At 33.9% G+C, this 13,403-nt stretch overlaps 1 protein-coding gene across 17 annotated transcripts in view; it reads left to right on the forward strand.

Annotated features, from left to right (window-relative positions):
* Positions 1-13,403, forward strand: part of VPS13B (vacuolar protein sorting 13 homolog B) — an 803,192-nt gene that overhangs the window by 96,681 nt on the left and 693,108 nt on the right. For all 17 annotated transcript variants that reach the window (XR_013553513.2, XR_013553515.2, XR_013553514.2 and 14 more), the window contains 5 exons: positions 339-607; positions 5,619-5,714; positions 6,185-6,307; positions 6,781-6,918; positions 7,832-7,919. Coding sequence is in view for 14 of the 17 variants with exons in the window: in XM_078441712.2 (XP_078297838.2) it covers positions 339-607; positions 5,619-5,714; positions 6,185-6,307; positions 6,781-6,918; positions 7,832-7,919 (714 nt within the window). In the remaining 3 variants the exon portion in view is untranslated. The remainder of the gene's footprint in view (positions 1-338; positions 608-5,618; positions 5,715-6,184; positions 6,308-6,780; positions 6,919-7,831; positions 7,920-13,403) is intronic.

Genomic DNA, 13,403 nt, shown 5'->3' on the forward strand with positions numbered 1-13,403 from the left:
CTTAGCACCTTATTTTTGGAAGGTAGTTGTTAATGGAATGCTAAAGAATGAATTTATTCTTTGTATTTATCAGGTCATTTAAAATTATGTTATAAACTACTCCCCATATAACATTAATTGTGGACTCTGTAAGGGGATTAACGTAGTACAACATATAGAAACTTGAAAGTAGTAATGCTAAATTACTGGCTTCAAATAATAATAGCCAGTGTATAATTTGTTCATACTTTATATTTCAAAACAAAGATATGGAAGAAATATTTTTATAGAATTTATATTCCTAATTTCCCTTTTAGTCAAATCCTCTTGATTTATTTAAAATGACTTTATTTTGCTAGGTGTTGAAGATGAAACAAGAATAGATATGCAGTATCCTGCTCAGTACAAAGGCCAAGAGCTGTATTCACAACAAGAGGATGAGCAGCCACAGGGATGGGTGTCTTGGGCCTGGTCATTTGTGCCTGCAATTGTGAGTTATGATGATAATGAGGAAGACTTCCTTGGGAATGATCCTACATCAGCCATGCATCAGCAAAAAGCACAGACTTTGAAGGATCCTATTGTGTCTATAGGATTTTATTGCACAAAGGCAACTGTAACTTTCAAAGTAGGTCTCCTTTTTCTTGCTGTTTGTATTTCTTTCATCTTTAATGCATAAATTTTGATTTCTGGAAAGGATCTAGTTGAAAGTTTGTTTTACACTTAGTAGATGTAAGATAGTCTAGCAATCCTTACTTCATAAAATTATTTCCTCTCTAGAGTTCAGATTAGAAGTTTGGTGTGGGTATATAAATTTCAGAAGATTTTGTTAAGACTAGAATCAGTGTAGATATAAAAAAGGAAAGGTTCTAGGGCCAAACTCTGGGGCACTGTGGTGTTAAGTATTTGGAAAGAAGAGGCAAAAATAGTGTGGGAAACTGAAAATAAGTTAGGCAGAAAACCAAGAGTGTCTGTCTGGAAGCTGAGTGCCATAAATGTTTTAAAGTTGACAGAGTAGGTCATTTGTGAGAATGGATCATTAGATTTGGCATTGTGGGAATTGTTGGTGATCTTGAATAGAGCAGTGATTTGACACTGGCAGAATCTTAGTTGGAGCTGGCTGAAAGCAAATGGGAACACTGGTGGGAATGTAAAATGGTATAGTTGCTGTGGAAAATAGTTTGGTGGTTCCTCAAAAAGTTAAACATAGAGTTATATGACTCAGCAATTCCATTCCTAGGTATATAGTCAAAACTGTACTCAAACAAATAGACATACATGAATGTTCATGAAAACATTATTCACAATGGGCAAAAGGTTGAACCAACCTGAGGTCCCTGGCTCGCTTGGTTGGGAGAGCATGCGGCTCTTGAGTTTGGAGTTGTGGGTTTGAGCCCGACATTGGGTATAGAGATTACTTAAAATAAAACAAAAATCCTAGAAAAATAGTTGAAACAACCCAAATGTTTATCAGTGAGTGAAAGAATAAGAGCCTTTTCAGAAGATTGTGGATATTCTATTTTGGTAGTATACTAAACCCAGCAAGTGGTAGTTTTTAAAAAAGGCTACTTTAAAAAGGTATCTCCAGCTCTTGGAAATTGCCTGGTATATATTGAACAAGTAAATAAATTTATCCATCCTACGTATCTCCTCGTCTGCTTTCCATCTTCCAAAATTTTGGGATTCCTTTTTAGATTATACTTCTTCAGTTTTATTTGTCTTTGTTGGTTTATTGTGGAGGCATTTTTCTGAAGGAGGTAAACACCTGTGTTCAACCTGTGACGTTGTATTCCAGGTAACTTGTTAGATACTGGAAGTGTTGCACAGAAAAAAAAATCAAGTTTTTGCTTCATGGTGTTTTTAATTTGACTTGTTGTTTAACTACTGAAGTATCTTGCTATGCAATTTATAACTACAGCAGATGGTAGATAAAAATATTTAATTTTTTTAATTAAAAAAATTTTTTTTTAATGTTTTTTTTTTTAAATTTATTTTTGAGAGAGAGAGAGAAAAAGAGAGTACGAGTGGGGTAAGGGCAGAGAGAGAGGGAGACACAGAATCTGAAGCAGGCTCCAGGCTCTGAGCTGTCAGCACAGAGCCCAACATGGGGCTCAAACTCGTGAACTGAGAGATCATGACCTGAGCCGAAGTCGGACGCTCAACTGACTGAACCACCCAGGTGCCCCTAGATAAAAATATTTTAAAGTAAACAGTCTTTAAATACTTTTCTAATTAAAAGCATTAAGTATTTTCTAATATGACAAACCCTGAAAAATGTAGAAAGTGAGTTTTAACAAAATTTGAGCTTAATTGGTTTAAAAGATTTTTTTTTGGTAATAAAATTTGGGGCAAAAATGGTAAAATAGCTGTGCTATTTTGACATCATTTTTTTCTGAATTCTTCTAGGGAACACATTTTTTTTATTAATTTCACAATTAAAATTCACTGATACAGCTTTGAAAGGGACTATGCATCAGTCTGTAAAATTAAAAATAAAACAATAAAATCTTTAAAATATATAATAAAGCCACTGTTGCCAGCAATTATTACATATATTGTCAGTTTTATTTTTTTAGTTTATTAAAAATTTTTTATTATATGATCATCTCTGCTTTTAATAGATGTTTTTGGCAACAACTGTAATTGCATTATTTGTAAGTATAAATATTCAAGCTTAAGTTCTAAAAGATACATAAACATATCTTAGTAACAGCAGCATGAATGAACTATTTAGAGAACTTACATTATAGTTTTTAGTGGTATAATTGTTTTTTGAGTATAGTTGAAACACAATGTTACATTAGTTTGAGGTGTACAATGAAATGATTCCACATCTCTCTACACATCTGTATACATTATGGTATGCTCACCACAAGTCTAGCTACCAAATATCACCATGCAATGCTATTACAGTATCATTGACTATATTCCCTATGGTGTGCCTTTTATATTCCCTTGACTTAATTCGTTCTGTAACCAGAACCCTGTGTATTTCAATCTCCTCCATCCATTTTGCTCATCGCCTCCCCCCGCCAAGCCCCTCCCCTCTGACAACTGTCAGTTCTCTATATTTATGGTCTGATTCTTCTTATTGTTTGTTCATTTGTCTTGGTTTAAAATAATTTTTTTAATGTTTATTTATTTTTGAGGGAGATACAGAGCAGTATGAGCAGGGGAGAAGCAAAGAGAGAGAGGGAGACACAGAATCCGAAACAGGCTCCAGGCTCTGAACTGTCAGCATACAGTCCGACCTGGGGCTTGAACTCATGAACTGTGAGATCATGACCTGAGCCCAAGTCAGATGCTTAGCCAACTGAGCCACCCAGGTGCCCCATTTGTTTTCGTTTTTAAATTCCACATATTTGTGAAAGTATATGTATATTGCCAGTTTTAGATGATAAAAAAGTTACTTTTAATCTAAGTTTGTGAGGGAAGTTAGGGATTGCTAGCAAAAGTTCTATCTTTTCTGGTGAGTTTTGTTTATTTACTTTTAAATTTGAAATTATTCTGGTATATTTCTCTTCATTGATAGGAAGAATTGTATTAAACTGAGTCAGAATAGTTTGTATTTATATACAAAACTTTTATAGACTTTTGGGGCAGTACTTGTCATTAGTTAATACATTTAAAATTTTTTTCGAACATTTATGTCTCTAAGGTTTCTCTAAGGGAAATCCGTTGATATTTAGGAGGAAAACATTAGAGTTCATTGTTCAGCTTGGACTTAAAGAATGCATGGAATTAATTTGTGGTTCATATTTTGGTCAGAAAATAAGGTCGTGTTTCTACATTAGCATTCTGAACAGTTGATACGAATCCAACAAAAATCATGCCAAATTAAATGTAGCGTTTTAAAAATCACATTGAAAATTGTTCTTGTAATGTTTGAGTCCTTTTGATCAATTAATTGCTTTTTCTCTACAATAATTGTAGACAGCTGAAGGGTGATCAAGTTTAAAATACTGACTTGAGTATTTCATAGAATTGTACTTTAAAATAACGACATTGTATATACTAGTTCTAGAAGCGTCTAAGAAATAAGGGCTCATATGTAATAAACTCTTTGCTATTAAGAAATGAGAATAAGTAGTTGATTTTAAGTATAAAGAAGTTATCATGCTTAAAATAACTTTTTGGTTTAGTAAGTTCTATTTGACTAAAGTTAAATATTGTTTTTGTAACTTATTTTTTTTAATGTATGTTTTTGAGAGAGAGCGAGAGAGCAAGCAAGTGCGTGCATGAGCTCGAGCCAGGTAGGGGCAGAGAGAGAGGGAGACACAGAATCTGAAGCAGGCTCCAGGCTGGGCCTGTCAGCACAGAGCCCGTCGCGGGGCTCAAACTCATAAACTGCGAGATGATGACCTGAACTGAAGTTGGGCGCTTAACTGAGGTGCCCCCGTTTGAAAAATCCATCCACTGCATAGGAGTTTAAGGAAGGGTCTCATTAGCAAACATGGCAGAATACCTTTAAAAAAATAAAAACTTTAGGGGCACCTGGGTGGCTCAGTCAGTTAAGTGTCCAACTTCAGCTCAGGTCATGATCTCGGTTTGTGAGTTCAAGCCCCGCGTTTGGCTCTGTGCTGACAGCTCAGAGCCTGGAGCCTGCTTCAGATTCTGTCTCTCCCTCTCTCTCTGCCCCTTCCTCGCACATGTTATGTCTCTGTTTCTCAAAAATAAGTAAACATTAAAAAAAAATTTAAAAAAAACCCCTTTATTTTAGAACAGTTTTATATTTACAGAAAACTTGCAAAATACAGAGAGTTCACATATACTCATTACTCAGTTTCCCTATTAACATCTTATGCTATCATAGTACATTTGTCAAAACTAGGAAGCCAGCACTGGGGCATTACTGTTAAATTCCAGAGTTTAATCGCATTTTATAAAGTTGTTTTCTGTAACATGATCCAAACCAGGATACTATACTGCATTCAGAAAAGTACCTTTGGAAGATAATTTATCTCGTTTTTGGATACATAGAAGTAATGTGTTGTAAGCTTCAGGGGTGCAAGAGTTGTTGTTTTGGCAGCATCTTGATTAGTACTTGTTATCCAGCTGTCACCCATTAAGTGTTTGCATCACTGAATGAGTCTGAGACATTCTATGAGACACAAACGTTGAAAGTAAACACCCACGAACCTACTTCCCTCACAGAATTAGAATAAGTTTTGTTGAATCTCTTTGTGTCTGTTCATAATTTTCTTTTTGATGGAAACTTTGGGAGAAATTTTGTAAATGATTGAACTAAGCCTGGTTGAATGTATATTGAATTGAGGTTAAAATACATAAAATTTAAAAAAAAAAAAACAAAAACATAAAATTTTTCGCAGAATGTATGAATAGTTATATAACTATGGGACTTATACACAACTTTACCTTTTCAAGCAATATTGTTAAAACAAAGAAGTTAAATAAAATAAGATGGCATTAAATTCTCTATGTGAGTTTAGACTCGCATTTTCAACCTTTATACCATGGATAATCTGTCACAGCTGTTTTTGTTGCACCTGTTTTCCTGCTTAATAATTAAATTTCCTGAATCTTAAAATTGGCCCTGTTTCCATCAATTCATCATAATAATGACAGTTTATTGCTTTCCTAATACTAATTTTACTTAATATTCTTACATTGTTTCTTAGCTCACTGAAATGCAAGCTGAGAGTAGTTATTATAGCCCTCAGAAAGTTAAATCTAAAGAAGTATTGTGTTGGGAACAAGAAGGAACTACAGTTGAGGTAATCTTTCAACATTGAACATATATTTTTAAAACTTTTTGAATGGCCTTTAATGTTTAATAAATGCAAGCTTTTATCATAAGTGGTATGTTTAAAGTACATTTATGGTTTTATAATTCTATTTTAGTCATCAGTAGTATTGGTTGAAATATTTAACAAAGATTTTATTGTAATATGGAATGTTAATTTATCCTTTCATTTTCTTCATTTAACTTGTGTGAGCTCATATATATGTGTAGATTAATGTTCGTAAGGTGCCAGTCATTGAGGATACAAAGATTTGAGGATACAGAGACAAGTAAGATATTTCTTAATTTAATAGGGTTATGATCTGAGGAGAATAAATTTGCAAAGGCCATAATCCTAAAGGAGTTGTTTTTCCTAATTTAGAAGTTTTACAAGAAAAGCCTATATATAACATTTTTATGAAATTCAAATTCTTGGTTCTAATGTTTCCTTCTCTCTTATAGGCCCTTATGATGGGAGAGCCTTTTTTTGATTGCCAGATTGGTTTTGTTGGTTGCAGAGCCATGTGCCTTAAAGGAATTATGGGTGTTAAAGATTTTGAAGAGAATATGAATAGAAGTGAAACTGTAAGTCAAATTCTCCCTTTCCTCCCTCCTCCTCCTCCTCCTTCTTTTTGGATAAAAGACAGGGATAATGAAGTGCTTATTGAAGTGTTTAACCATACCAAAAAATCTGTTAGACTACATATATCTTTGGCTTAAGAGAGGAACTTTACTGTTTTCCCCTATAAGAAATTATAGAGCTCAGGGGAATTTAGAAAGTTGGTAGCACTTAACACCTGGACAGTAGTTCCAAATACTTTTCAATTCATAAATGTTTCTTCTTTCTTGTTATGGCAGCCACTTGGAGTTCCTTTTTGGTTTGTTAAAATGTTCTTTGCCAATATAGGCAGTGAAAAATGGAGACAACGTTCCTTGTCTTTTTATAGGACTTCAAGTTGTAGTGACTACTAAATGGGTATTATAAAACCAAGGTTTTATTTTCTTTAGCAGTTCAATGATTTTTCCTCCTGTTAAGAAATTTTTGTATTTATTTTCAGGAAGCCTGTTTCTTCATTTGTGGTGAAAATTTGAGTATGAAAGGTTTGACATACCTCACAAACTCATTGTTTGATTACCGAAGTCCAGAAAATAATGGTACTCGTGCAGAATTCATCTTGGATGCAGCCCATCATAAGGTTAGAGGATATATAGTTGAGCCAGTTTCTAGGCTCTGTTAGGGCGGATGCTTTGTGTGAATAGTTGGGATTGCCATTTTTCTTCTCAAGTAATATATTCTAAATGATGGTTGTTCATTGAAACATTTAGAGTATTTTTGTCCAGTTTCTACATCTAGAAAAGTTTAAAGAGTGCACAAAGATCTCTACTTATATATAGTATGTAGCCAGTTAGTTGGTTTATCCATTCTCTAAAGTTAAGATAGTCATGGAGGAAACTTGTAGCGTTGTCTTCTAATTTTAGTTCCTCTGTGTAGGGGATAAATGGGAAGAGATGAAGAATTTCACGTTTTACTATGTATGTATCTTAGTGTTATTTGAATTTTTCATATAAAATCCGTGTACTTCTATGGAATAAATTTAAACATTCAAAAAAAGGTTACCTGAAGGTTAATATAATAGAATAAATAAAATATATTTTAACTCTTTTTGCTATGTTTACTTTTATAAAGAATTTAATTTTAATCTGCATACTTACATACATTATACATATTTTAGTATATCTTTAGTATTTAAGTTTCATTTAAGTGTACTGGATTATTTAAGGATTAAATATATTTGAGGGTATATATATTATTAGACAGTTTTGTGATGTTGATAAAGGTCAAGGGTATACTATCCTATTCCATTACAGGTGTTCATTAACCAGACATTGATAAAGTGTTCAAAAGGTCTAGTAGAATTATGGATGTCCTGTTGTAGAGTTAACATTACCTTTCTTAGAAGTGAATCCTTTGGCTAGCCTCTGTTGTTTTGGTAATTCTTTGATTTGATACACATTCTGTGTAAGGATGTGTGTCTGATTCTTGACCTATTAGGTTTTAAACTCCACTTCTATACAATGTGTGTTCTATTTGCTTTTCTTTGTTGGCAGGAGACATACACTGAGATAGCTGGAATGCAAAGGTTTGGGGCTTTTTACATGGATTACCTGTATACAATGGAGAACATCAGTGGCAAAGGTACTAGTTTCTTTCCTTTACATTTGCTTTTCTTTGAACAAGAGAAACAAAAGACTCTTCAGAATCAGTTGGTCCTTGACTGGTTGTCATCTATTACATCAGATTTACCTTCTGTTACTTTGGGGAATGGTGTAATTTTAATATCATGTTAGAATTTGCTTAGACCCTTAGATTTTTAATCCTTTCTTATATATAACCAACTAAATTTATATAACCAACTAGATTTAGTTCTATTATGTACCAAGTACTAAAATTTTGATACATCAAATTTCATATTGTATTAAGGTGTCCGAAAGCATAAACATTTCCTTTTAGGTATTAAATACATTTTGAAGGTTATGTAGATCTTGTTATTTAAAAAAACTGTTATTTCAAGCAGAGTAGTAGAAATAAATGCTTCTGGAGACTATGGATACATAGTATTTTATTATATGTTTTATTTTTATTAGCAAATGATGTTTTTAAAAGTTTAACTGATATTTTATGAGCTTGTCAATATACTATATTGTGCTTATTCTATTTTCATATTGAAAGCTTAGCGAAAATACGTTCATTTTTTTGTAATTTTTCATATGTTAATAATTGATTCTGTATGTTAGGTGATGAGTTAGATATAGTGAATGCTAAGAAGACCAAAGCGTTTCTCAAGAAACCAATAGGTGGTGTTTATGAACTTAAGCGATTATAGTATACAGCACGTTAAGAACAGTAGTATAAATGGAGAGCTAAGAGAGGTCTAGGTCAGAAAGTGACTATTTTTATGTGTGGGGTTCAAGACTTCACAGAGAAGTTGATCTTGAAGGATCTTGAAGTTTTGTTAGATGGAAACGTAAGGAAAGAGCAGTAATTTTCTGCTTCCTCTTTTTGTAAGGGATTTCTAAATGTTGTTCATTGATAAACCTTGGATTTACTTTTTTCCCTAAACTCTTTCCTGAAGTTATTTTATTCTTTTCCATGGATCCAAGTACCTTTTATATGTTCATGCACATATTTGTAATTTTAGTTTAAACTTCTTTCAGTTTAGAATTAAATATCCAATGCATACGTGGCATTTTTACTTCTTTATGTGTCTCACAAATACTTCAAAAGTGAATACGTTCAAATGGAATTATTAAAATCCCTATGACCACCTACTGCTTCTCTTTTAGTTTCAATCTTGGAACATTGTTCTATCTTCTGGTACCTCAAGCCAGAAACCTAGGGATCCTCATGACACACTCCTCCTTTCCTAGCATCCAGTTCATCAACACATTTTGTCAACATTCATCTACAAAAATCTATCTTCATTTACTTCTTGTAAACTCCACTGTTACCACTCTCATCCAATATGCTGTTTTCTTTAGATTTTAATCGCTTTTTTACTGGCTTCCTGCTTCTCACTGTTTCAGACTGATTTAATTCTGTGCATAAAACCTTCACTCACTGCCTTTGCATTGCTTTATTTAAAGATAAATTTGTATTGTGTATCTGATTTTGATCTCGGAAGGTAGGATAGCCACTTAGGGAGATAGAAACAAGAAAGGATTTTTGTAGGAAAAAAAAGGGTTTTTTTTCTTTTAATGTTTTATTTATTTTTGAGAGAGCACAAGTTGGGAAGGAGCAGAGAGAGGGGGACAGAGGACCTGCAGTGGGCTCTGTGCAGACAAGTGCAAGCCCCACGTGGGGCTTGAACTCAGGAACTGTGAGATCATGACCTGAGCCAAAGTTGGATGCCCAATCGACTGAGCCACCAGGTGCTTTGGTAAAGATGTGTTTTGAGTTACCTGTGGACATTGAGGCTAAGATGTTCAGTAGCCAATTGTGTATAGGAAAGGGCATCTCAGAAGTCTGTGTTCTAAGAACTTTATAAATTGCTATAGTGTTGGATTTACCAAATGTAAAATGGTAGGTTTCTGCTGGCTTAGAATGGAGTCTTATGCATGTGTTGTTGATCAGTTATCTTGTTAGGTGGAGTATCAAGTAGCTGTCCTTCAAGGAAGGAAACTGAGCACTGAAAATTTTATTTGTACATATACTGTGGAAACAGTTTATATTTGCTACAGTGCTTATATATGGTCTGTGTGAGAAACTGGTAGTTTTTTAACTGTTAAACTTTTCATATTTTCCATTTCCATGAGTAGTATATACAATGTTATAAATATCTGAGTCCTTAACTTTTTATTTATTTTTGAGAGAGAGAGAAATCAGGGAAGGGTTAGAGAGGGAGACAGAGAGAGGTTTGCCTGGTTTAGCTCTGGGAGGCAGTGGTTTTTTATGAGAATGGCATGCTATTTATACCTAATTAAAACAAAAATTTTTTTAAATTAAAAAAAATTTTTTTTAATGTTTATTTTTGAGAGAGACAGAGACAGAATGTGAGTGGGTTAGGGGCAGAGAGAGAGGGAGACACAGAATCCAAAGCAGGCTCCAGGCTCTGAGCTGTCAGCACAGAGCCCAACGCAGGGCTTGAACTCACTAGCCGTGAGATCATGACTTGAGCCGAAGTCAGACGCTCAACCGACTGAGCCACCCAGGCTCCCTGAACAAAAATTTTTTTAATGTTATTTTTGAGAGAGAGAGAGAGTGCTAATGGGGGAGAGGCAGAGAGAGAGGGAGACAATCTGAAACAGGCTCTGTGCTGATAGCGCAGAGCCCGATGTGGGGCTCAAACTCATGAACCGTGGGATCATGACTTGAGCCAAAATCAAGAGTTGGTCACTTAACTGCCTGAGCCACTTGGGCGTCCCTTAGTCCTTAACTTTTTAAAAACAAACTATTAGATCATAACATACAAACATACATTTATGTACAGAATAGCAAAGAATTATAAAGGAAACCCCTGTGTATTCCCCACACCAAGCCAGGAAGTAGGACAGTGTCCGTATCCAATATGCATTCTGTATGTTCTTTTTTCTTTTTCTTTTCTTTTTTTTTTTTTTTTTTTTTTAATCACATTCTCCTCCCTGCCTCAGCAGAGGAAACTGCTGTTGTGAGATTTGTGGTAATTACTTCTTGTTTTTGGTCTCCTACTACACATCTACTTTCTCAGTTATGCAAACAGGGATGTTTTTTGATAAAATTTCACTGTTAATTTGTGAATGTCGCATGTACTTGAAAAATGTATTCATTTATTCAAATAATTTGTTTATTCCTTGCCTGCTTTTAGGTAACTGTGTTTATGTTTGTTTCTCATTGTGGTTTTATATTCATTTATAATACAGTGGTGGTGATGATGGTGATAATAGTAATGAATATTTATTAAATGGTTTTAAATGGAAGGTGCTATTTTGAGTGTTTCACGTGTATTAACTTATTTAGTCCTCATAATAACCCTAAAGGTAGATAACCTTATCTTCATTTTACAAGTGATGAAAACAGCCAGTCCTAGATAAGTTAAGTAACTTGGTCAAGATTATACACCTATTCTGTGGGATTTGAACCCAGCCAGTCAGACTGTACAGCCTGCATTCATAATTACTGTGTTCAGATTTTCTTCTTTCTTTGATTACTTGAAGCAAGAAATTTGTAGAGTGAACCTAAGAAAAGTATTTTGAATTCTCACAAGAGGTTAATATTAAACAGTTTAAAGAAATATTTTACCTAAATGCTTGGTTTGGTGTCAGTTGACATTTATTTGTTTGTATAGTCCAAATTATCAAAAAAGTACCCTAAATTTAATCTAAGTATCTAAATGCATATTAAACCAATAATTTCACAACGTTTGTAGTGAATTCTGAAATTTTGAAGCTAGATTTGATTGGTGTGTTTAAATTCATGATAGTATTCTAATTAATGCAAGAAACTAGTATGCAGTACCAAAAAACTTACATTTATTTTTGTTGTGATAAATGATGTAGCAGTTAGTACTTTACCCACATTATGAAATGGCATATAAATAAAAATTCAGTTAATAAGTTTCCTGTGCTACTGCTTGATACTGATAAGCATCTTCTGACAGTTTTTTGTTATGCTGCCTGAAAGCACTCAGTGTTTTATAAACTAAATTGAAATATTTCTTCATATAACTGTTTGAATATTTGTTACTAGGACTAGTGCCTTTCTAGTTTTTTTTTTTTTTTAACTTAGGAAGTTATTGCACATGTTTTTATGGGCCTAAAATAAAAGATAGATGAAAATGTAACCTACAAAAGGAAAATTTTAGAGAACTATAAAATTGAAATACTTCCGTTACTGGATTGAGGGAAAGGATGAGAGAGAGGCATCATGGTTCATTGCCTTTTTGAATCTGGATGTCTTGGGACAGTGTTGGTATTAATTGAAAGGAATGCTGGAATAGAAGGATTCTTGATTCCTGCATTATGTTGGGTAGGGATTAATTTTCTAGCTCATAGAGTAGAGCTAAAACAGACTCTTTTTTCCTTAAAGAAAAAAAAAGACTCCTAAGGTAGAAGTTACAAGCAAACTTAAATGAGAAGCCGTGGGTGAAGAAAGTAGGTGAATCTCTAGTGAAAGAGGACAATGTGTGTGCATTGACAGTACAAATGCTTGGTGGAGTTGTTTTGATAGCTTGCAGAATAGGAAGAAGAATGGTTTTCTATCAGTAGGTATAAAAGTAAATATAGGAAGATAGGGGCAGTGTAGATGCTGTTGCTTCTAGCTGTCCCAGGGAGACTGGTAAATCCTTTCTTTTCATTGGGCTACGTGGATGTTGTGTTGACTCTTAATAAGAGTAGCCAAACATTCAGGGGGCTGGATTGACCCAAACATATTGAGTGTGGGTTCAGTAAATACTTTGCTGAAAAGATTTAGCAAAAAGCCTGTTGCAGTTTTACATTTCAGACAAGCCACTGGCATCTAAATTTAAACTGCCTTGGAATCAAGTTGTATTACCTGGAAAAAAAATAGATGCTTATGGGCTTTTATTACTTTAAAGACAATTTGATGACCAAAAAAAAGGGTCTTCTGATAATATTAAGTTCATTTAGGAAGCCTGATAGCCCTTATGGAACTCAACGCAGAACATTTTCTGTGATTTTGTATATTGTGATTTATAACCAAAATTTTTTTTGTTGTCTTCAAGTTACCCTTCCTAACAGCTAAGCCTGGCTTAGCTCTGGAAGGCAGTGATTCTTTATGTGAATGGCATGTTATTTATTCCTAATTAAAAAAATTTTTTTTAATATTTAACTTTGAGAGTGCTAATGGGGGAGGAGCAGAGAGAGAGACAGAATCTGAAACAGGCTCTGAGCTGTCAGCGCAAAGCCTGATGTGGGGCTTGAATCCATTAATGTGTGAGATCATGATCTTAGCTGAATTGGATGTTCAACTGATTGAGCCATCCTGGTGCCCTTCTACCTAATTTCTAATGTGACTCAGTATTATTTGTCTATATGTATTTATATTTTTATTATGTATATATATATTATATATGTGTATCATGTGTAAGATTAACTTTGTATGTTTTATTTGATTTAGCTAAGTCTGTGTGTGGTCCACCTTAATATATGAATAATTTTTTCTTTTTTGTCTGTGGCACTGAGACTA

The sequence above is a fragment of the Panthera onca genome, chromosome F2, assembly GCF_046562875.1.
Source record: "Panthera onca isolate mPanOnc1 chromosome F2, mPanOnc1 haplotype 2, whole genome shotgun sequence".
Classification (NCBI taxonomy): Eukaryota; Metazoa; Chordata; class Mammalia; order Carnivora; family Felidae; genus Panthera; species Panthera onca.